General features: G+C 41.1%; 1 protein-coding gene and 5 pseudogenes across 6 annotated transcripts; 4 read left to right on the forward strand and 2 right to left on the reverse strand.

Moving 5' to 3' along the window:
- Window positions 1-1,127: 1,127 nt before the first annotated feature.
- AT3G31490 lies at window positions 1,128-3,138 on the reverse strand (annotated as a pseudogene; the record flags this gene model as incomplete). Its single annotated transcript has 1 exon — window positions 1,128-3,138.
- A 1,340-nt stretch (window positions 3,139-4,478) lies between these two features.
- Window positions 4,479-6,522, forward strand: AT3G31500 (annotated as a pseudogene; the record flags this gene model as incomplete). Its single annotated transcript has 1 exon — window positions 4,479-6,522.
- A 2,611-nt stretch (window positions 6,523-9,133) lies between these two features.
- On the forward strand, window positions 9,134-11,438 carry AT3G31510 (annotated as a pseudogene). The gene has a single exon.
- A 635-nt stretch (window positions 11,439-12,073) lies between these two features.
- AT3G31550 (replication protein A1) lies at window positions 12,074-12,901 on the forward strand (the record flags this gene model as incomplete). Its single annotated transcript, NM_001339063.1, is given in 5 exon segments — window positions 12,074-12,211; window positions 12,263-12,286; window positions 12,300-12,564; window positions 12,677-12,738; window positions 12,857-12,901. The coding sequence occupies 5 exon segments, from the start codon at window positions 12,074-12,076 to the stop codon at window positions 12,899-12,901; spliced, it is 534 nt and encodes a 177-aa protein (NP_001326845.1).
- A 1,038-nt stretch (window positions 12,902-13,939) lies between these two features.
- Window positions 13,940-18,680, forward strand: AT3G31530 (annotated as a pseudogene; the record flags this gene model as incomplete). Its single annotated transcript has 1 exon — window positions 13,940-18,680.
- Window positions 18,681-19,182: 502 nt separating this feature from the next.
- AT3G31540 lies at window positions 19,183-21,539 on the reverse strand (annotated as a pseudogene; the record flags this gene model as incomplete). The annotated part of the gene is made up of 4 exons: window positions 19,183-19,743; window positions 19,823-20,475; window positions 20,565-20,933; window positions 21,023-21,539.
- Window positions 21,540-22,976: the final 1,437 nt, after the last annotated feature.

A 22,976-nucleotide genomic window follows, 5' to 3' on the forward strand; every position in this document is an offset into this window, starting at 1 on the left:
TCATTTTTTTGTCCCATAATTCCATTAGTATTAATTAAATCTTTAATGGATGGTAAGATTTGTCTCTTATTCTGAAAAAGTTTTGGTTCTAATTAATTTTACTTACTTACTTACAAAGTTACAATCATCCTATACATTTTCGAGTTAAACAGGGGATTAACTGTATATCATTTTATTAGTATTATTTTTATTTTTTATTTAAATTCTTAACTAAAAAATAAGCAGCTCTAGTGGAGGTCCATTTGTTTCAATAGTTAACCAAAAGTTTATTAATACTTCTACACCTAGGTTTCGAATCTAGCTTCACCTTTCCACTCAAAAGAAATCCGTGTAACCGTCATTACGGTCCGCACTCCCTCCAACCCGAACCCCTATAGGTCTCTCTATCCAGTCGATATACTCATGATTTACTAGTCATTGTTGCTCACAACTCACTCTCCACTCTCAGACCGCAAACTTCGAGCATAAACTGTCACTCTCAGGCCTCGGCCTATGGTATCTCGGGTATCACACGTATTATCTTCCCCTTTCAAAGTCAAACCCTGAGTGTGCCGGCTCACTCTCAGCCACAAAGTCATCGAGTTACGACACTTGGAGAAAATAATTCCTCAAAACTCGCTCTCGGGTCGTCACCCTAAGTGCGCTCTCGGATCGTCACCCGAAGCCACAGTACCCCTCGCACTCTAAAGACGCCAAGTCCCTCGAGTTACCGGTACCTCAGGAGCATTCCCTGCTCCTCACAAGTTGTTGGGACCCTCATGTCCCTCGAGCAAACAATCCCAAACACTTCCGAGCATATCTCCAGACTCTCTCATGGATTCGCGTAAGAAACCTTTATGCCTCACCATCCATCATATCTTCTCGGGAATATCCTTATGACCAACTCCCGACCCTCTCGTAAACACATCCTCTCTTAGGTTGTTTACTCAAACTGTCCAAAAATAGGCAAGTCCTTTTTGGGAAACTTTCCATTTTTTGAAACTGCACAACACATTCTTATATAATACAACTCAAGTCAAATCCAAGAAAAAGTACTCATCTTATTAATCATCAAATGTCATGATCGTTACAACTCTAAAGGAAAATACAAATGAAAGAGAAATAAGAACAACAACTCAAAAGCTCAAAAACTCAACAACACTTAAACTGGAAACCAAGGATAGGCAAACTCATGCAACAACCTGATTTTCAAACTACTTCTTGAACCTTGCCTTCATCCTCGCCTCTAGCTCCCAAGTCTCCTTTGTCACACCATCGCAGTCCCACATGACTTTGATCAAAGGAATCTTCTTCTACCGAAGTTCCTTGATCCTCCTCTCGAGAACCCTCACTTGTCTTGCCTCCAAAGTCATGTTGGGCTGAAAATCCTCTGGAATCTTAGCCAACACCTCATCATCCTTGTGAAGACACTTTCTCAGCATCTATACATGAAAGACCTTATGAAACGCACGCATAACATCTCGCAACTCTAACCTGTATGCCACTGGTCCCACCCTCTCAACAATCCTGAATGGACCCATGTACTTCGGACTCAACTTAGTCTCTAAGATAAACCTCTTCGGACTTTGCAACATGTCCATCTTGAGATACACTCGGTCCCCAACCTCAAACTCAACCTCTCTCCTCCTCATGTCAGCATAGCTCCGCTGTCGATCATGAGCTTCCTTCATGTTCAGCTTAAGAACCTGGATCCTCTCTGTGGTCTCGTGAACATAATTTGCACCATATATGCTCCTCTCCCCCACTTGGGTCCAGCATAATGGTGTCCTGCATGGCCTCCCGTCCAGCCCAATACTCGCCTGATAGCTGTTGTTTTAAGCAAACTCTACCAGACTCAAGTGATCCGCTCAATGACCTCCCCAATCCAAGACACACATCCGCAACATATCCTCAAGTGTCTGGATAGTCTTCTCAAATTTCCCATCTGTCTTAGGATGATAAGCCGTGCTGATCTGCACCTTTGTGCCCATCTCTGCCTGAAAGGCTATCCAAAACGCAGAAGTAAACTTGGAATCCTTGTCTGACACAATACTCACATGTACTCCATGTAACTTCACGATCTCACTCACATATTTATTAGCCAACACCGCCACTCCATCGGTTTTTCTGATGGCCAGAAAATCTGCTGAGTTAGTCAGACGGTCCCCGATCACCCAAATAGCATCTTTGGTCCGCGACATAGGCAACCCAACCACGAAATCCATCGTGATAAAATCTCACTTTTTCTCAGGAATGGGTAAACTCTGTAACAGGGCACCCGGCACCTGATGCTCAGCCTTAACTAACTGGCAAACATCGCACTCTGCGATCCAGTTAGCTACATCCCTCTTCATCCCGACCCACTGATAGTACCGCTTGAGGTCTCGGTACATCTTAGTCGCTCTTGGATAAATGGAAAACATGCTCGCATGAACCTCACTCAAGATCTTCCACCGCAACTTCTCATCCTTAGGCCCACAAATTTGCGCATGCACAAGGATAGTACCATTAGCTGCGAACTGATTCTCAGAGCCCTCTGTTTTAGAAGCCGCAATCAACCCCTCATCCTTCTCTTGAGCCAACCGAACTCTACTCAGAAGATCTGCTCGACCCACAACCTCCAATTCCAATGGCTCCCGTGCCACAGCACACAACCGCAAAGCACTAATCTCACTCACCAAGGCCTCAACACTCTGCCTTGAGCCGCACCCAAACGCTTACGGTTCAACGCGTCTGCAACCACATTAGCTTTACCAGGATGGTAGGCTATCTCCAGATCATAATCAACCACGAGCTCCATCCATCGCCTCTGCCTCAGGTTCAGCTCTTGCTGAGTGAACATATACTTCAGACTCTTATGATCCGTGAACACCTGCACTTTTCCGCCATAGATAAGACCTCTAAATCTTCAAGGCAAAGATCATCGCAGCCATCTCCAAATCGTGAGTAATAACCTTCCCACACTACATCAAAACACAACCCAAACCAACTCTCGAGACATCATTATACACCATGTAAGGCTCTCCATGCTCTAGTAATGCTAACATTGGTGTACTCGTCAACATCTCCTTCAGGCTCACGAAACTCTCCTCGCACTCCAATGACCACACAAAAGGAACATCCTTCCCTGTTGTTATGTTGCGTTTTTGGTGTCTTAAGTCCCTTAGTTTTGAGTCGTTTGTCGTGTCATAGTCCGTCTTTTGCGTCTTTTCGGCTGTGTCTTGAGTCATTTGCAGGTTTTAGGTGTTTAAGCGGGACGCGGATGCTTTCGGGACTTATCAGGCTCATTTGGACCAGAAATGACAGTGGGAATCGAGAAACCGGGATCATGAACTCTGGCTCGATCACCTGGGATCGATCGATCCACCACTCAACGTCGAGACACAAATCATCTCCCAGGGAGGGATCGATCGATCCACCTTCTCGACGACCAGACCGGTTTTCCTTAATCGGGTTTATCTGTTTTTCTGTAATTGGGTATAAAAACCTCAGAAACCTAATTTTATTTCGACGTTTTCTTTTACGCTTCATTTTCTGCAACTTTTTGAGAGCTTTCCTTTGTAAGCACATTTGGGATTAGAGATTCATCCACTTTGATACTTTGGAGAAGATTTATGAACCTTTATCTCATTTATTCAATTTGGATTATGATTTCTTTCATATCTCTTTGTGTTGTTCATTTTGCTATGAGTGAGTAGCCTCTCAATTGGGTTTTAGGGTTCTAAGTAGGGGATTCAATGAATTCATTGTTTGATTGTTGTTTGGAGTTCTTGATCTTTAAGTTTTTTAATTCACATGTTCTTAATGCTAGAATAGGATTGATCACCCTGTTTTAGATTCTAGGTTTTTCTATGCATCAAAAGTGTTCGATAGAATGCCAGAACCAATGTGAATTGAGCTATGTATTTCTAGCCAACAAGAGTTGATGTTAGAATGCATTGTGAACTTAATGAACCTAATTCTAATGCGAATTTGATTAATGTCTTGAGAGAGAATTAGTCTAAACTTGTGTTCATGTTCGAGAACGGTTCTTTATGCTGAATTCCTTGTTTATTATTTCCATTAATCATTGATCTCTGAAATACCCTATGGCCCAATGCTTTTTATCATATAAGTTTAATGGTTCATTTATTTGCATTTTAATTTACAAAATCCGAAAAACCAAACAAGCAACCTCTTCGCTTTAGCTAAGAACGAGTCTCGGACATCCTTAGAGTATCTTTTGTCCTTGTGGATCGACCTCGAATATTCTACTTAACAGTTAGATATTTTGGGTAATTATTCCAGCAATCAAGTTGGCGCCGTTGTCGGGGCCCAATTGTGTTACCTAAGGATTTATGATTAGTTTCTAGTCTAAAACATTTTTATTTACTGTTATCGATATTCATTTTCGTATTTTCTTTGGTGTTTTCAGGTGTATGACCGTAGCAAAGGCTCTTCACATCTAGTACACTACCACGAAGATATCGGAAGGTTTGAAAGAGAGAACAAGAAAAAGAAGCAGTTGGGAAGACTACAAAGTTGCATTTTTGGGACAGTATTTCACGCAGTCTCAAACAGCTATTCTGAGGAATAAGATCAGTAGCTTCCAACAGGGAGGCACATAGTCATTCCATGAAGCTTGGGAGAGGTTTAAGGACTACTACAGGGAGTGTCCTCATCATGGATTTCCACGGGCTACATTGATCAGCACTTTCTATCGGGGAGTTGACAAGGCCTACAAGATGGCATTAGACACTGCTAGCAATGGAGAATTCATGACCAAGACTGAAACTGAAGCTACAAAGCTAATTGAGAACCTTGCAGGTAGCAACAGTAACCACAATGTTGACTATGACAGGTCGAATAGAGGTGGAGGAGGAGAATCCAAACAGTTTGCTGAACTATCAGCTAAGGTTGAGCAACTTATGAGGAGAGATCAAAAATCTGTCAATTTTTGTGAGGATTCCAGCAAAGGTATGGTGCATCAAGAGTTCAGCGGAGATGGTTCTGAAGATCTACAAGCAGAGATAAACTTTGTGAATGGGTATGGGAACTATCAGAACGGAGGGTTCAACCAGAACTACAAGAACCATCCCAACCTTTCTTAAAGGAGTACTAATGTTGAAAATCCTCAGGATCAGGTGTATCCAACTCAGGCTGGCTCACAAGGTCAGAAATTTCAGCCCTACGGTTTTCAGAATAAAGGGAACTATCAGGGACAATTCCAACCTCCAGCAGGTACCGGTCATGCGTCTTCATTTGGAGATAATGAGATGAAATTGATGATGCAGCAGGTTCTTGAAGATCAGAAGAAGAATGCTGCTGACATCAATGTAAAGGTGGATAGCATGTACAATGATCTCAATGGAAAGTTCGCAACGCTATCCTCACATGTCAAGACTCTTGAGAATCAAGTCTCACAGATTGTTTCTGCCTCTATGCGACCAGATGGTACTCATTCTGGAAAAGTCAAACCCAAGGGAAAAGAACAATGTTATGCTATTATGATCCAGGAAGAGCTTAGAGAGATTGTTGTCGCCAAACAGGTGGAAACTAATGTTGTTGTTGTTGAGACACTTGTGGAGGACAAGATTGTAGAGGATGATGAACCTTTATCTGTGGAGCCGCCACCTTATGTTCCTAAGTTGCCATTTCCAGGCCGCGAGAGACAGATACAGAGGCAGAAAGAGTATGCACGTTTTGATGAGATCATGAAACAATTGTATGTTAGACTCCCTTTCTTACAATTGGTTCTTCATGTTCCAAGCTACAGAAGTTACTTGAAATATATTTTGTCCAACAAGAGGAGCATTGAGGAAGGGGTTAAACTGATTTCCAAAGGAGAAGAGCACGCTCAGCTAGTGGAGTCTCAGAGACAACAGAAGGAAGCTCAGCTCACTAATGTAGTAGAAATGTTAGCAGGGAAAGAGATGGTCAACACTTGTAGTGCAATCCCTCCAGCTACTATTCCCAAGAAACTTGGTGATCGAGGGATTTTTGTTTTACCTTGCCGGATTGGAAAGTCTGTGTTTGAGAGATGTCTTTGTGATTTGGGAGCGGAGTTAATTTGATGCTTCTTTCTGTGTCAAATTGCCTAGGCATCACCAATTTCAAGCCGTCAAGGATCTCTTTGATTCTAGCAGATCGCTCTGTGCAATTTCCAATGGGTTTGGCGGAGAATGTGCATGCTAGAGTTGGAAATTTCTATATTCCCACTAATTTTGTTGTCCTTGAACTTGATAAGGAACCACATGATCCTCTTAATCTTGGTAGGCCATTCCTAAACACTGTTGAAGCTATAATTGATGTGAGAAGAAGCACAATTAACCTGCAGATTGGGGACTATGCTTTGGAGTTTGACATAAAAGGGACAAGGAAAAATCCCACCATTGAAGGTCATGCATTTTCTGTAGACACAAATGATGAACCTCGTGCTTAATGTGCAAAAGATTGCATTGAGTTGAGTGATGTCGAGGAAGTCCTGGATGGAGACACAAAAGATGCTCATGTAATCTTGATACCATTGCAGCGTGTAGAAGATACCATCGAGTATAAGGTGCAGTGTAAGGGAACCTCGAAACCGTTCTCCAAAGCTAGGAGCATTCTCACTTCGGAGTGGAAAGAGAAAGGTAGAAAAGCTGTGAAAAGAGTTGTTGGTAAGGTTCTGAGGATGAAGTTGACTGATTGGAGACCTTGTTTCGGAGCAAGTTCCCGCACTCGTGTCCATTGATTCACAAGAATCCTGTCAAGCTAGTTATACCTCAGACCTATACGATGTTGTCAATCGTTCGATATTTAATAAATTTTCAATATCATAAACAATGACTTCTATCTCATACGAGTATGATGTTTGCGTTCAAGCAAAATAATGTTGTCTCATGTGCTTACACGATAATTTGACGTCTACAAAAATTTGGATATACCAAGTTATCCAAAACGCTATTATCCTGAAGATCCTTGAATATTAATTTGGAACGGTATTTATCGTAAATGCCACCATGTTGTAATCGGTTTAATCTTATTATTATCGTAATCGCCACGATGTTGTACTCGGTTTAATCTACGATCGACATAGAAAACGTAATGTTCATTAATTAGTTCTTATTATTATGTCTATTATGTCTGTCTAATTGAAAGTATTCATATTTTATATATTTAAGACCAAAATGTTAAATATTAAACTTATTGATAATGATTATAGATATTTACCTTTATCACTAATACCGAAAATCTATAATAAAGTTAATTTTACATTTTCGATAACTCTTCAAATAAACTATATATATATATATAGAGAGAGAAAGACGTTCGCTTATTTCTCAAGGTTTTATTTTAAAAACGTCATCTTTGGCTTCTCTCCTTCGATGGCTCATCTAATTTACCATGCTCTTATAAAGAAAATTGGTAAGAGGGAGTATTTGTTTGATGTTTCTTCTCTAAATCTTTATGTTCATGAGTGGAAACTAAAGTAAAAATTCTAAGAAAGTTCACCGCTTCTATCTCTGGACAAAAGACGCTGAATTTGATATTAGTTGATGACAAGGTAATGTAAATCTTATATATCTCATGCTTTTAGAAAATTTTCTTTAATAATGTATATATATATATATATATGTGGGGGTCAAAAATACATGTCGTTATGAGTATTGAATTTGGAGACATCTTCTCGATGAGACTTATGGAAGGAGCATGGATAAGTTTGTCGAGTTTCTCTCTCAGACGCGTGGTTGAAACTTTTAGGCCTACTGGTCATCGTTTTATGATACATCCCATCTATGAGTAGCGACAATTTCTTCACTTTTGCCTCTTTTGAAGATATTAAAAGCGGTTCTCTAGACACAAATATATGCGTCGGTACGAAGACATACCGTAACGTACTCGTTTACAAATATTATCGTAGGAATCAAAATGATGAGGGACCTCCTGACAATGAGTGGAATGAGATTTTTTTTGATATCGAAAACGTTGAGTACGTTGTTCGTTTTTTTTTTAGTTGCTTCGTTATATAAACAGACTGTTTAAGATGTAATATTTCCTTCAGGGGTGATAAATTGACATGCCGTCTTCTCAAAGCATATGCAAACGACTTCTTTGACAATTGGCGGCATTGTGTTGACAAGATCATAATATGTGTAATGAGATTTGCAAAGTTGAAAGTGGATCAAGGTATTCTTATATATATCCAATTATTATTTTGTATATTCTATAAAAATTTGTGTATGTATCCCAAAACTATTATGTCCTATTTTGTAGAGGATTAGCGAGCCAAGACGGTGCACGATTGTACGAGAGTTTTATTGAACCCTCCATGTGCCGAAGTTAGTCGGACCGAGTCCGTTTTTGCCGAGGCTGAAGACGAGTTTCCTTGGTGATAACACATGTTTTCCCTTAGGAATTAGGTTTACTATAACATAATCCTTGGTTTTATTATATTTGCGTTTACATCTATGAAATCTCTATCCTATGTTACATTAGCATTCATGATCTCTTACTTTTTATTGATAACAATGCTGCTTACAATTATATCCTTTTCATTGTGAAACTTTTTAACAAACTATGAACAATTAGACCTATTGAATACAATCGATAGAACTGCCCCATGCATGTTTAATATTCTGTTAGATATATATTTTATTGAACTTTTTAATTACATTTATAAATATTAATACATTTAACAGAAAAAAAACTTTCGAGATTTAGAAATTTTATAAATTCCTTTCGATAGCTTCTTCTCCCCAATCAAAATGCGGAAAATCTAATGTAATAAATTAAAATTCCATGTCGATTTGCCATATGATAATATTAAATCTCTCATACGAATGTGGTACAGTTAATTACGTTCTTATCTTCCATATATTTTACGTTATTATCTTCCATATATTTCCAAATATTTGGAAATTTTCATTTTTACCTTTTTACGAGAGTTATTTATATTTTCCTGAATGATATTAGTACATAAAAATGTTAATCGTTCATATAGTTTTCCTTTTATCATTTCAATTTTTTAATATATTAACATTAAGATATAGATATTATACATTCTCGATAAATACAAATCTTAGTATAATATTATGTAGTTGGTTAGTTCGATACTATATATAGAGATTGTTTAATCAATTATCGAAATACTCATACATTCTAAAAATCTTCCATACTTATTGTTATATTGATCATGGCGTCTACTCTTACGAATTCTTTTGTTTATCTGATGGAGATTGATCCTGCACTAGATCAATACAAGATTAAAGTACGCGTGGTTAGCTTTGGAGATCGTTTAAAGCTATAGAGATGGTTCTGGTGGATGAGAGGTATTGTTGTATTTTTTCTTTTAAATTATTTGTCGTTATAATGTTCATGGCGTTTTTTATTGTAATTTATTCAATATTTGCATCATTAGGGAACAAGAATTCATGCGTCCATCGAAGAAGGATTGGTTAAGAGGTTTCAGCACCAGTTTGTTAATGGTGAAAGCAGAATTATCGACACTTTCAGTTTTGTTGATTATGACGGTGACTATAGGACGAGTAGTTTAGGTTTCAAAATAGTCTTCTATAGAACTACTACGGTGAAACCCTGTGACAATTTTCCCTCTCAATTTTGCTGAAATTTTGCTGAAATTTTGTCTCGGACATTAGACAGGCAGATATTGATAGGTTTGTATTAGAAAAATTTAATTTTCTAATTTCGCTAAACTATAGTTATTTTCTAAAGTTTTTCTTTATTTGTGTTGCTAGATGTACTTGGACAAATCATTGATGTGTGGGAAGTCTCGATAGCATTAAAGCGAAAGGCAAAGATACTGTTCAATTGAGTTTTGAAATACAGGATTTGGGGTAAAAAAATTTTGGGTTTGCATTCACGTTCCCTTTATGATTTTAATAAAAATTCTTCTTTCTTATGTTATTTTGTTTTTTTTATAATAAAAAGTGGATAGCGATTGGCGTGTACTCTATGGGGTGATTTAGCAACAAATTTCTCTTCAAATTTTAAGAATAACAATGGCAGTTATTGTGTGTGTCGTTAGATTTGCGTGCATCAAAGAGTGGAGAGGTAGAATCATCAAAATTATAAAGTATATCAAGTTATTTGGAAATATTGTCATCTTTCTCTTTTTTTCTAGGTGATATCAGTATATCTAATTCATTCAGTTCAACGGATATCCTCTTCAATCCTTCTATTCCTGAAGTCCAAAAATTCAGACAGATGTCTATGTTCCTTTCTTATTCTCTAATATATTAGTTTCATGTTGTTAGTACAGGTTATACATCACAAGTTATGTTATTTGTTCTGTTTTATAGGTTACCGCCTGGACGTGAGGATTTGATCCATGTAGACTGTGAAGTTAAAACGAACAGGCTGCGGTTACTCTATACGAGAAGTTCTTTCAAGTGAACGAAAATAAATATGTTGATGATATTGTGTATGCATGTGATGTAAGTGTCTTATTACATGTTTACGTTTATGTTTCATTTGGAATGATACTTGACGTAATCAAGCCTGTATTTATGTTCTACCTTGATTAGGTGTCCACATGTGTCACAATAGCCAGAATTTGTTTCGTCAAGGCTATGCCTAAATGGTACTATATTGCATGCAAAGTATGTGGTAAGAAGGTTTAGCCGTATCCACAGGGTTCTCATGGCGACGCTGGTCCTATCTACAGTTGAGGTGTATGCGATTATGACGTTACTAACGTTAATTATAGGTTCGTATGCGCTTTAAATATCATAATTAGATGGTTTGTTCATCAGCAATGTTTTAGCTTCGTTGTTTTGTAAATAACGTTGTCTCTCAATCTATATAGGTATAAGCTCATTATGTGTGCTTCTTATGGAGCTTCGCCTAAGGTTAAATTGCTCTTCTTTGATGGGTTGGCTCAACGTCTTATTGGTAAAACGGCTGTTGAGCTGTTTGCCGAAGTTCCAGAGGTACGTAGAGGAGTTTTCATTGTTTTCATGTTTCTAAATTTCTGAAAACTTATAAATTGGGCAATAATGACTGAAAAAATCTTGTTGATATACAAATTATTCTATTTGTTCGAGCAATCGGACCCTTCAATTTTACCCGAGGTTCTTGCTGATTTAATGGGAAAAAACCATGTTATTCAAGATATCCATTGGTGCTGATAATTTGAAGAGCATGAAGGCGTATGTTGTCGAGAAATTTTGGGAAAAAACATATATCGTTGAAAAATACGCAAAGGTTTTCTTTTACTTTCATATTCTTTTAAATTGTTACTAATGTTATGCCTTCTTTCTTCTGTTAATATTTTATGTTCTTTGGATTCGTAGGAGATGACCGTTATGAGTAATACTGCATGTGATATCATCAAGCCGAACATTGAGATGATAGAGTCGTCCACAGTGGATGTCAGTCTTTCTACAGATAAAAGGGTATTTGATGACTTGAAACCGAAACCGGACACGGGTAAAAAGGTGTTTACAAGAAAGAAGCCCAAACTCGAGAAGCTTACTTAATCCTGGCGTTCAGTTCTCTTTTTATTATTGTTTTTCTTTTAAATATATCTTGCTTTGTCTTTTCAGACAATTTGGACTTTTATAATATTTATTGTTTTGCTCTCTATTATTGTTCTGTTTTAAATTCTGAAATACATTACGTTTTAACAGAATAAACAAATTACTCGGAAAAGTTTACTTATTTTAATTAACGTTATTCTCAATTATTAAGAAATAAATTATATAGATTTGTAAAATCGAAGATTTGTAATACACAAATGACAGTATTCTGATATGTATGTCTGTTTTGTATTTTTTTTAAATGATTATATGCGGACAGTCATTATCACTTTAATAAACAGTATATAAACGCAATAATTATTCTATTATTTAGAATATTTTTAGGATATTAATTACTTATTATAGATATCATTTCAAATTCTCTCACTATAGATATTGTCAGTTTTCGTATATTACGATTGGACGTGAACCATCATGAATTTTTTTGGGGAACCGACGTAACTAATACGCTTGCCTTATCATCATTACTTTATATATATATAACCGACTTGATAATTATCGTCTTCAACGAAATTAAAAGAAGGAAAAAAGTGTTTACCCTATAGTTCTCTCTGCAAGTTTACAGCCAAAAAACAATGAAGTTCTTTCATGATCTTGAGTTGATAAATCCCTCCATAATCGGATGGTATGTTCGTCTCAGGGTTGTGAGGTCCTTCGTGGTTCATCTCAATGCTTTGTCTAAGATAGTCGGCTTGGTTTTGGCAGACGAGCATGTAAGCTAATTGAATTATCGTGTATTCTTTGTCTAGATCTTTTATTTTCAGAACCGTATTGAACAATTGTTGCATGTATACTTCCTAGGGTGTGACGGTTGACGCTATGATCGAAAAAGAATTTGCCGACTACGATAATGAATTTATTGATGCTGGCGATTGGATAACCATCATGCGTTTTGGAGTTTATCCGAACTCGAATCCCGTTAGGGTAACATGTCATAAGTTCAAGATTTGTTTCTTCAAAGACACCGTTGTTAGGAAGACAACTGTTGTGGTTGCGAATCCTCATTACACTTTGACATATTTCTCTTCGATTATCGATGATGAGATCGATACGTCGGTTCTAATCAGTAAGACCCTTTTTATTTTGTGTTAACTTATGTTCTTCAAAAATCAACTAATCGATATGAATAAATTTCAATCATATTTAGTGATGTTTTTTTAAAAAAACCTGTATTCTAGACTTGGTTGGGGCGATTCATGATGTAGGAGAGGTGGAGAATACTAGGCGTACACAAAACATTGTCAATGATTTAAGGATTTGTTTCAAACTCAAAAACAAAGAGTGAGATTTTTTTATAAATATAATGAAATTGTTGTACTTTAGTATAAAAGATCAATTTTTGTTTTTTTTATATGTAGCAACTGTGTGTTGGAATGCTTGGCTTCCGGAAAACAAGCTCTTGATTTCAGTCAGAATTATCACAGTCGTGGTAGTGGTGTTATTGTGGCCGTGCTTGGATGGTGGAAATTGGACCATTATTTTGATTGTCCAAAAAATATGCAGATTTGCACATATTCATTTAACATTATGAAAATCGCGAAAAGAAACACGTGGTTTTTTATGGCCTACTATATAAACATATATAGTTAAAAATAATAATAATCCATAAACAGTCAAAAAAATAAAGGTAACTTATAAATATAACCTTTTTATTCAAAAAATATAGAAATTTGATTAATAGTATCCAATATTTGAATATATTTTGTATATTAAAAATATTCTTTGATCGTAAAGATATATGTTGGTTATCACCACGTACAAAAGAATTTCAAATAGTTTGGGTTTCTTCTATTTTCATTTAGCACGATTAAATGTAATATTTCCTTTTGTTATAATTTTATGTATAAAAAAAATGTTAGGATAGAACCTAGCAAATATTTTGGTATAATCATGATTGATTATTATGCAAATATTTCCTGACTTCTTACAAAGAACATTCAATCAGAACGTGGTTTGGGTCTAAGGTTATTGATTGTTTGATTATCTTCGTTAGACAAAAGGTTGTTAACTGGTCCGTGTTTTTAATTTGATTTGATATATTGCTTGCTGTAATATACAATACTGAAAAGTTATCAATCACCAGTAAGCATGTACATGTATATATATTTGTTTATACAAACTGAATTATGTGTTGTGTATTATTGCAAGATTTTGATGGCACCAATAACTCCAAGCGGTTTGGCGAGGCTGAAGAGGATGCAGGTTTTGAAAACTATAAGAGAAAATAAGCGCAAAAGAGGTAAAGTGTTTGTTATTGATAAATGATGGTTTGGCTAATACAATGATAGTACTAATTTTAATCTAAAATATCGTAAATAATATGTTTTTACGTGTCGTTTACGATGATTTCGTGTGCTTAGTTGCCACTGATTCAGAGTCTGAAGGGGGAGATGATGATGACGATACCATATCGAACAGAAAGAAACTAGCTCCCTCCTCCCCGAGCAGAAGTTGTCGGGGCCGATCAGATCGGGGTCTCGGACGATGAAGATTCGGAAGAGAACATTAGGTGGGCTGAGGAATACGCCAGAGAACAGGAAATAAGCGCCATCAAGCTCTCCCTAGCCAAGGCAGAGAACGAGATGAAGCTCGTGAGATCCCAAATGCATAACGCAGTCTCCTCGGCCCCGAACATCGACCGCATTCTGGAAGAGTCCCACAACACACCGTTCACACACAGGATCTCCAACGCGATAATCTCAGATCCAGGAAAACTAAGAATCGAGTACTTCAACGGATCTTCCGACCCGAAAAGACACTTGAAGTCATTCATCATCTCCGTGGCCCGAACCAAATTCAGACCAGAAGAAAGAGACGCCGGTCTCTGTCACCTGTTCGTCGAGCACTTGAAAGGGCCAGCTCTGTGTTGGTTCTCGAGACTCGAAGGAAATTCTATGGACAGTTTTCAGGAGCTATCGACACTCTTCCTGAAGCAATATTCGGTGCTAATCGATCTCGGCACATCAGACGCCGACCTATGGTCACTATCTCAGCAGCCTAATGAGCCACTTCGAGACTTCCTCGCAAAATTGCGATCTACCCTAGCCAAAGTCGAAGGAATCAACGACGTAGCGGCTCTCTCTGCTCTGAAGAAAGCACTGTGGTACAAATCCGAATTTCGAAAGGAATTAAATTTGTCCAAACCACAGACAATCCGAGACGCCTTGCACCGAGCCTCGAATTACGTATCCCATGAAGAAGAAATGGAACTACTAGCCAAAAGACACGAACCGTCCATGCAAACGCCTCGCATCGATAAATCCCAACCCAGTGCTCCGAATCACAAAAAGGGTGCTCAAGGCGGGACATTCGTTCACCATGAAGGACGAAATTTCTCCAGAACCCATAATTACCAAGCTGATACACCCCGAGCCAAAGCCGCCCGAGGCTGAGGACGAGGCCGCGGTCGAGGACGCGGTCGAGAATCCTACACTTGGACAAAGGATCAACCCGTAGGAAACGAGCAGGAATATTGCGAGTTGCATAAGAGTTACGGCCATCATACTTCCAGATGTCGTAGCCTCCCAGCAAAGTTGGCAGCAAAATTCCTAGCCGGAGAAATCGGTGGAGGTTTGACCATCGAAGACTTAGAAGCGGAAAAGGGTAAAACCGAGCAGGTCAACGCTGTGGCCAATCCCGAGCAGGCAGCCCCCGCGGCGAACCCTGAAGGACCCAAAAGAGGCCGAGGTAATCGCGAAGCAGACGACGATGAGCCAGAAGCTGCTCGGGGAAGGATCTTCACAATTTTAGGGGATTCGGCTTTCTGTCAAGACACCGCGGCATCAATCAAAGGCTTATCAAAGGAAGGCCGACGCGAATCATAACTGGACGCGGCCATTTAACGGGCCAAATGACGACGTAACTTTTCACGAAAGCGATACCAAGGGTTTAGACCGTCCGCACAACGATCCTTTAGTCATTGCACTGACCATCGGTGATTTCAACGTCGAACGAGTCCTAGTCGACACGAGAAGCACATTGGACATCATTTTTCTTACAACTCTGCGAGAAATGAAGATCGAAATGACGCAAATCGTACCAACTCCACGACCTGTGCTCGGATTCTCTGGGAAACCACTATGACTCTCGGAACCATCAAATTACCAGTCCGAGCCAAAGGGGTAACAAAAATCGTCGATTTCTCTATTACCGACCAGCCAACCGTGTACAACGCGATTATCGGCACACCATGGTTAAATCAATTCCGAGCTGTCGCCTCGACGTATCATCTCTGCCTGAAATTCCCCACAAGCGACAGTGTATGGGAAAAATTGGGTCATGAGCGAGCAGAAGCCGTGAAAGCCGAGGTGAGAAATTATTGAGGATCGGATCCATCACCGAGGGAAATATCCCGATTGGATCGCGAACCCGGTCGTAGTAAAAAAGAAAAACGGCAAATGGAGAGTCTGCGTAGATTTCACAGACCTTAACAAAGCCTGCCCGAAAGACAACTTCCCATTACCACACATCGATCCTCTCGTAGAATCAACTTCTAGAAACAAGCTACTGTCATTCATGGACGCTTTTTGTTGTGATGATGATGAACCCTGAAGATCAAGAAAAAACCGCTTTTTACACAGAACAAGGCATCTTTTGTTACCGAGTGATGCCCTTCGGACTCAAGAACGCCGGGGCAACCTATGAACGCTTCGTCAACAAAATCTTCGCATTACAGATCGGGAAGACAATGGAAGTTTACATCGACGACATGTTGGTGAAATCCATGACAGAGAAAGATCACATATCCCATTTACGCGAATGTTTCAAGCAGCTTAACCTCTACAACGTCAAGCTCAATCCTGCAAAGTGCCGCTTCGGAGTAAGATCCGGCATCGAGGCAAATCCGAAGCAAATCGAGGCATTGTTGGGAATGGCGTCACCTCAGAACAAGCGAGAAGTGCAGTGCCTAACCGGAAGAGTTGCGGCCCTTAACCGTTTCATCTCTCGCTCAACCGAAAAATGTTTAGCCTTTTACGATGTGCTTCGGAGAAACAAAAAGTTCGAATGGACGACCCGATGCGAAGAAGCTTTTCAGGAACTCAAGAAGTACCTGGCAACTCCACCCATCCTCGCAAAACCCGTAATCGGAGAACCACAATACTTGTATGTTGCCGTATCGGATACTGCGGTCAGCGGAGAATTAGTCCGAGAAGACAGAGGCGAGCAGAAACTGATTTTTTACGTCTCGCAAACTTTCACCAGCGCAGAATCTCGCTATCCGCAAATGGAAAAACTTGCTTTAGCAGTCGTAATGTCGGCTCAGAAGCTGCGACCCTACTTCCAATCCCATTCCATCATAGTAATGGGATCCATGCCACTCCGCGTCATCTTACACAGTCCAAGCCAATCAGGACGTCTGGCTAAGTGGACAATCGAGCTCAGCGAATACGACATCGAGTATCAGAACAAAACATGTGCAAAGTCGCAGGTCCTAGCCGATTTTATTGTCGAACTGCCCACCAAGGAGGCCCGGGAAAATCCGCTCGACACAACTTGGCTTCTCCACGTAGACGGCTCGTCATCGAAGCAAGGCTCGGGTGTAGGCATCCGTCTCACCTCACCAACAGGAGAGGTCCTCGAGTAGTCATTTAGATTAAACTTCGAGGCTACCAACAATGTGGCCGAGTACGAAGCGCTCGTTGCCGGACTTAATCTAGCTTGGGGACTAAAGATAGGAAAAACCCGAGCTTTTTGCGACTCCCAGCTAATCGCGAATCAATTCAACGGAGAATACACAACTCAGGACAAAAAGATGGAAGCCTACCTGATTCATGTTCAAAATCTAGCGAAGAATTTCGACGAATTCGAGTTGACAAGGATTCCACGAGGAGAAAATACATCGGCTGATGCCCTGGCTGCTCTAGCCTCGACATCTGACACGAGCCTGAAAAGAGTCATCCCGGTGGAATTCATTGAGAAGCCAAGTATTGAGCTCGGCAAAGAAGAACACGTCCTCCCAATACAAATCAGCGCGGATCAAGACGACCCAGATGACTGCAACTCAGAATGGATGGAACCCATCATAAGCTATATATCCGAAGGGAAATTGCCCTCAGACAAATGGAAAGCTCGGAAACTTAAAGCTCAGGCTGCACGTTTCGTTCTAGTAGATACAAAACTTTACAAATGGCGATTATCCGGGCCCTTGATGACATGCGTGGAAGCAGAAGCGATTTGCAAGATCATGAAGGAAATTCACAGTGGCTCGTGCGGAAATCATTCCGGGGAAGGGCTTTAGCCATTAAAATAAAACGCCAAGGATTTTTCTGGCCGACAATGATCAAAGACTACGAAAATTTTTCAAAACAATGCGAAAAATGTCAAAGGCATGCGCCAACAATCCATCAGCCGGCCGAGCTCTTGTCATCAATCGCCTCGCCGTATCCATTCATGCGATGGTCAATGGATATAATTGGACCAATGCATCCCTCGAAGCAGAAAAAACTAGTTCTCGTCCTGACCGACTATTTCTCTAAGTGGATAGAGGCCGAATCTTACGCCAGCATAAAGGACGCTCAAGTCGAGAACTTCGTGTTGAAACATATCCTATGTCGCCACGGGATACCTTATGAGATCGTTACGGATAACGGCTCGCAGTTTATATCGACCCGCTTCCAAGGCTTCTGTGATAAATGGGGAATTCGACTTAGCAAGTCAACACCACGATATCCCCAAGGAAACGGCCAAGCCGAGGCCGCCAACGAACTCGAAGGTGTTCTATGGTTGCATCGGACAACTCCTCGCCGAGCCACAAGAGAAACCCCTTTCGCCTCCATCTACGGAACGGAATGCGTAATTCCAGCCGAAATGATAGTACCAAGCCTACGCCGAAGTCTATCTCCCGAGAACGATCCTGATAATACTCAGACGCCCCTCGACGAACTCGATCTGATCGATGAATGAAGAGATTCAGCCTTGGTTCGCATACAGAATTATCAGAATGAAACGGTTCGTCATTATAACTCAAACGTTCGACAGCGGAGATTCCACGAAAGAGATCGGGTTCTCCGAAAAGTTTTTCAGAACACCGTCAAACCGAACGCTGGAAAGCTCGGGACAAATTGGGAAGGGTCATATCTGATCTCTAAGGTCATCCGACCCGGAGTATATGAGCTCCCCGACCTAAACAGCAAAGCCGTTCCAAGATCCTGGAACGCAATACACCTAAAGAAGTACTACAACTAAATCCAAGGTGACAAAACTTGAACTACGAGGTGGTTTGATCCCTGAAAAGGGTACGTAGGGAGCTCGTCTTTAGACGAGTTCAGCTACCCCCCCCCATTAAAAAGGGGGGGAGTGGGTCCGTATATCCATACTCCCATTTATCATCTTGTAAGTTTTTAACTTTGGTGATAAATAAAAATCAATTCACAATTTCTGAACGTATTAAACAATACGATGAGCGACGACTCAGAATATCTTTTACGCCTGCTCGGCAATAGCGCGCTATACAAATAACGAGATAAAATCTATTAGATAACCTCTGATCAGAATTTTCATCTTCAGAAACCCGGCTATACTATAAACGCCGGTATTCCAGCTCATTTCTAAACGCTGAAAATGAATCGGATCGGGTCGCAACCGAAACGTTTCATTCCAAAATCCATCCAGGCATGAATTCATAGGTTCTAAACAAGGGATAAAGCCATCCAGGCACAAAAGTAAAAAAAAAAATCATCAAAGTTTATTCTTGAGGCTCGGAAGGAAGGACATCAGCAGCCGGCAAATGCAAACCGGATTTATCGGTAACTCCCATCTCGTCCGCGAGAGCTTCAACCGACTTATGTCCGCCTGGACTCAGAGGAGTCGGCTCGGAAATGGGAGCTTTAAGCACCTCTTTCAGCTCGGACGTAACTTGCACCAGTTTCGCCTCGGCATTTGCGAAGTCTGACAGCCACTCTTCAACCTGGGCTTTCTCGGCTTCTAAAGACCCACCTTCCTCAAGCACCTTGATCAGCTGCGCATTAGCTCGAGCTTGAGACAAATACATGAACTGATCATTGGCGTCCTCGAGAAGAGCCATTTTCTCCTCGGCCACCTTAAACTTGGCGAGGAAGACCTCTGAAGCTTCTCGCCTTGCTTTCTGCGCAGCCTGAGCCACCTCGCTGTCTCTGAGCCCCCTCGCCTCGGTAAGCATTCGTTTACAGCGGACAAACTCGGAGTCTATCCTTAGATTGCTCTCAGCTAATTTGAGAGCATTCTCCTTGTTCACATAGGCTTCCATCCGGTTCATTGAACCCACAACCTGAAATTTACATAGGCAATCATACTCAAAAACGGTTCGTAAAATAACTATTTTCAGAAACGGCTCGAAAAATACTTACCCAGAGAAAATGAGATGTCGTCTCGTCATATTTTCTGGACTCAAGTAGAGTGTCCAGAGGCGGAAGCAGGCAACCCGCGCACTTCCCGACAAGGTTCGCCGAAGCAGCTCTGTCCTCAAAAATAGGAGGTTTATCCTCCTTCGCCAGCTTCTTTTTCTTCTTCTTCCACCTCTTCTCCTCGGAGGTGTCGATCTGAGGACGCTTCCCCAAGGTCTTATCGCGCGCAGGAAGCGCGATTACCGCCTGTGTGGCAGTTTCGGTCGGAGGATCAGCCGGGACTTGGTCGACAACATCCGGCGCGGCAGGTGCAGCAACCTCTGGAACAACCTCCCGAGCCCTAGAAGGTTCAGCAGCGCCGCTCTCTTCCATGACGCGTCTCTCCTCGGCCGCACGTTTCTTCTCAGCGGCAAGTCTCTTCTTGTCGTAAACTTCTCGGATGGTGGGCTTAGAAGTCTGCATATCGACGAAAAACTGCGTTCGGTGATCGGAGGATTCTGAACTGGATGGGCAAGAAACACCGTGAAATAGCTTGAGTGCTCTTTCGACTCGATCTCGGGAGAAGTGCTTCGTCCAGTGACACCTGCGGGCCGACAGCTCTCGATGACAGGAAATAAGGTCATCGGGACACGGCTCGAGAAACCTGATCGGGCGATCTGCAGAAACATCAACAAAATAATATTAGCATAAATCACAATAATCACCTTGGGCACAAACAAGTCAATTTACGGAATATCTAAACTACCCAAAATTCCCCATTTCGTCAGAACTTTCCCGACGAGATCTTCAAGGACAGCGTCTTCCAGAGCCACAAAGAAGAAGTAATCAGTGTATGCATCATCCTTGCACGGAAAACCCTCGATAATCTTCATGTTCTTAGCCAGAGAAATGTAAAATCTATCCGCCTCGGATTTTGGAACTCGCTGGATCTCCAAATAATTTCGGAGGTGAGTAAGCGTGACCTCACTCTCAGTTTCATAACCACGCACCAAAATCCCGATGAGATGTCTAAGCGATCGGGCAGTAATTTGCGAGAGGGCAATTTGATACGAAGTCACGTAGTCCAAAATCAACCTCGGAACAGGCAACCAGAGAAAACAAAGGTAGAAAAATCCTTCATATAGAGAAAGAAAGCCCTCGGGAGGATCGTCGGCTCGTTCATTTGGGCTAGGAACGCGAAGGGTGACGTTGCCAAAACCGAACCAGCCCTTAAGTCAGACAACGACTGCTCGATGGATAAAGTTGAGCCTGGAGGGTTCGACCGAACCACCTTTTTGTTTTTCTTCCTCTTCTTTCTCTCGGCTTTCTCAAAAGCGGTTTGCTCGAACGCTCGTACAAGGTTCTCCGTCTCATCAGGCCCGAAAAATAGATGCTCTTCGATTTTAACTTCGGGATAAAACGGCTCGGTCACGTCCTGCCAATTCGAAGAACCGGCCTCATCAACAGCTAGGACACGGAGCTTACGAACAAGGGACAGCTCGGAATCCTCGGACAAATCTAATTCGCGAGCAATATCAGCAGTAGCGTCTTCCCAAGCCACAAAGGGAATCGCCTCGGATGCGTTCGAAGACGAAGCTGCATCAGCTTTGGTGCCCTCGGATGAAGTCCAAACCATCCGACGCTTGTAAATCGGGGGAAGATCATCTCGATGATTGTAATCGCTGGAGTCGGCGAGCCCACTGGAAACCGAGGGAGATACGCTGTTTCGTGGAAAAGTCATCTTCGGCTCGGAATCAACTGACGAAACGAGGATTTGGAAGATTTCTAGCCGGAAAAATCAAAATACTAACAAACAACGGCGGAAGACTACCGAAAAAAGAAAAACGATGCAAAGAAATCAAGATCAGAGAAAAAGAAGCAAACCTCAAATTTTTCTTCGGCAACTTCAGATAAATGAATCTTGAGGAGCAACTCGATATATATAGAGACATAAAGGCGCGTCGGGTCCGAAGGAGAAATTAAAACACTTCAACAGCGCGTGAGCTCGGTAGGAGAAAACACGCGCGCAAACCTCGGGAATAAGCAAGACGCTTCCACTTCTCAAGAAAGAAGGCGGCCACGCATGTATGGAAGTTTGACCGTCCGGGAAGTCGAAGCGCCAAGGATCGTGAACTGAAAAGATATACCGCCGGCTCGGTTATTTAACCGCACGAAACTCGTCGCTCGTAAACAAAGACAACGAGCTGGGGGCAAACTGTTGGGGTCGGATTTGGTCTCGTAGGAACCGAGCCAACTAAACAAACTCCGAGAACGCCTCGGAAATATCTGTCGGGTATATTTGGCTCGGAAGTCGTTCCAAGACGCGTACTCCGGGCTGATGACAAGTACCTCGGAAATCGCATCAAGGAATCATCCCGAGCCAGATTAGAAAACACCTCGGAGACCCTACAGGAAATCTTCCGACCCGAATTTAGCAGCGCCTCGGGTACTTCAGGATACCACCCCGAGGCGAATCTCGTAAACGCTTCGGGTAAACGGTCTAACTCGCACGAAACGAGCCGTTCGACTACAAACCGACAAGAGGTACCTGGCTCGGAAGAAAATTCACACTTAAGGCCAAAACATCTCAATCCTAAAGGAAAGATATAGACCCGACGCATGGTCAAAATACCATATCCGAAAGATCTGGAAATGATATTTGAAAATCATTTCAGGATATTAACAACAAAGAGAAAATCCCGCGAAAATCTCCAGAGGATAAAGATTTATCACTGCCACCTCAAAGATAACAACAAATCTCCCAAGAATATTGCCAGGGGCGGCTCAAAGCCTTATATAAATCACCTCAAGGGATGAGAGAAGAGGCACGCACAAAAACGCTCTCAACTTCAGGCTATCAAAAACGCTCTGACTTTGAAGGCAAAAACACTTATTTTCATATTCTAGAACACTTGTACGATCAAATCATTACTTTCTCATTAATACAATCAAGAACACCGTCCGCGGTAATTGAGAATTCTGTTGTTCTTTGAGAATCTCACAAAGATTCGTTCTTTGAAGAAACCCTTAAAACAATTTCTATTGTGCGAGTTTTTACTCTCACGGGTGGTGAAATTTATCTTTGCAGATTCAAAGGTAACAATTATTAATTATCGTATATTTGTTATGCTATAAGGATTCAACCTGATTTTAAAATCTTAAACGGCATCGAAAGATA

The sequence above is a fragment of the Arabidopsis thaliana genome, chromosome 3, assembly GCF_000001735.4.
Source record: "Arabidopsis thaliana chromosome 3, partial sequence".
Taxonomy (NCBI): Eukaryota; Viridiplantae; Streptophyta; class Magnoliopsida; order Brassicales; family Brassicaceae; genus Arabidopsis; species Arabidopsis thaliana.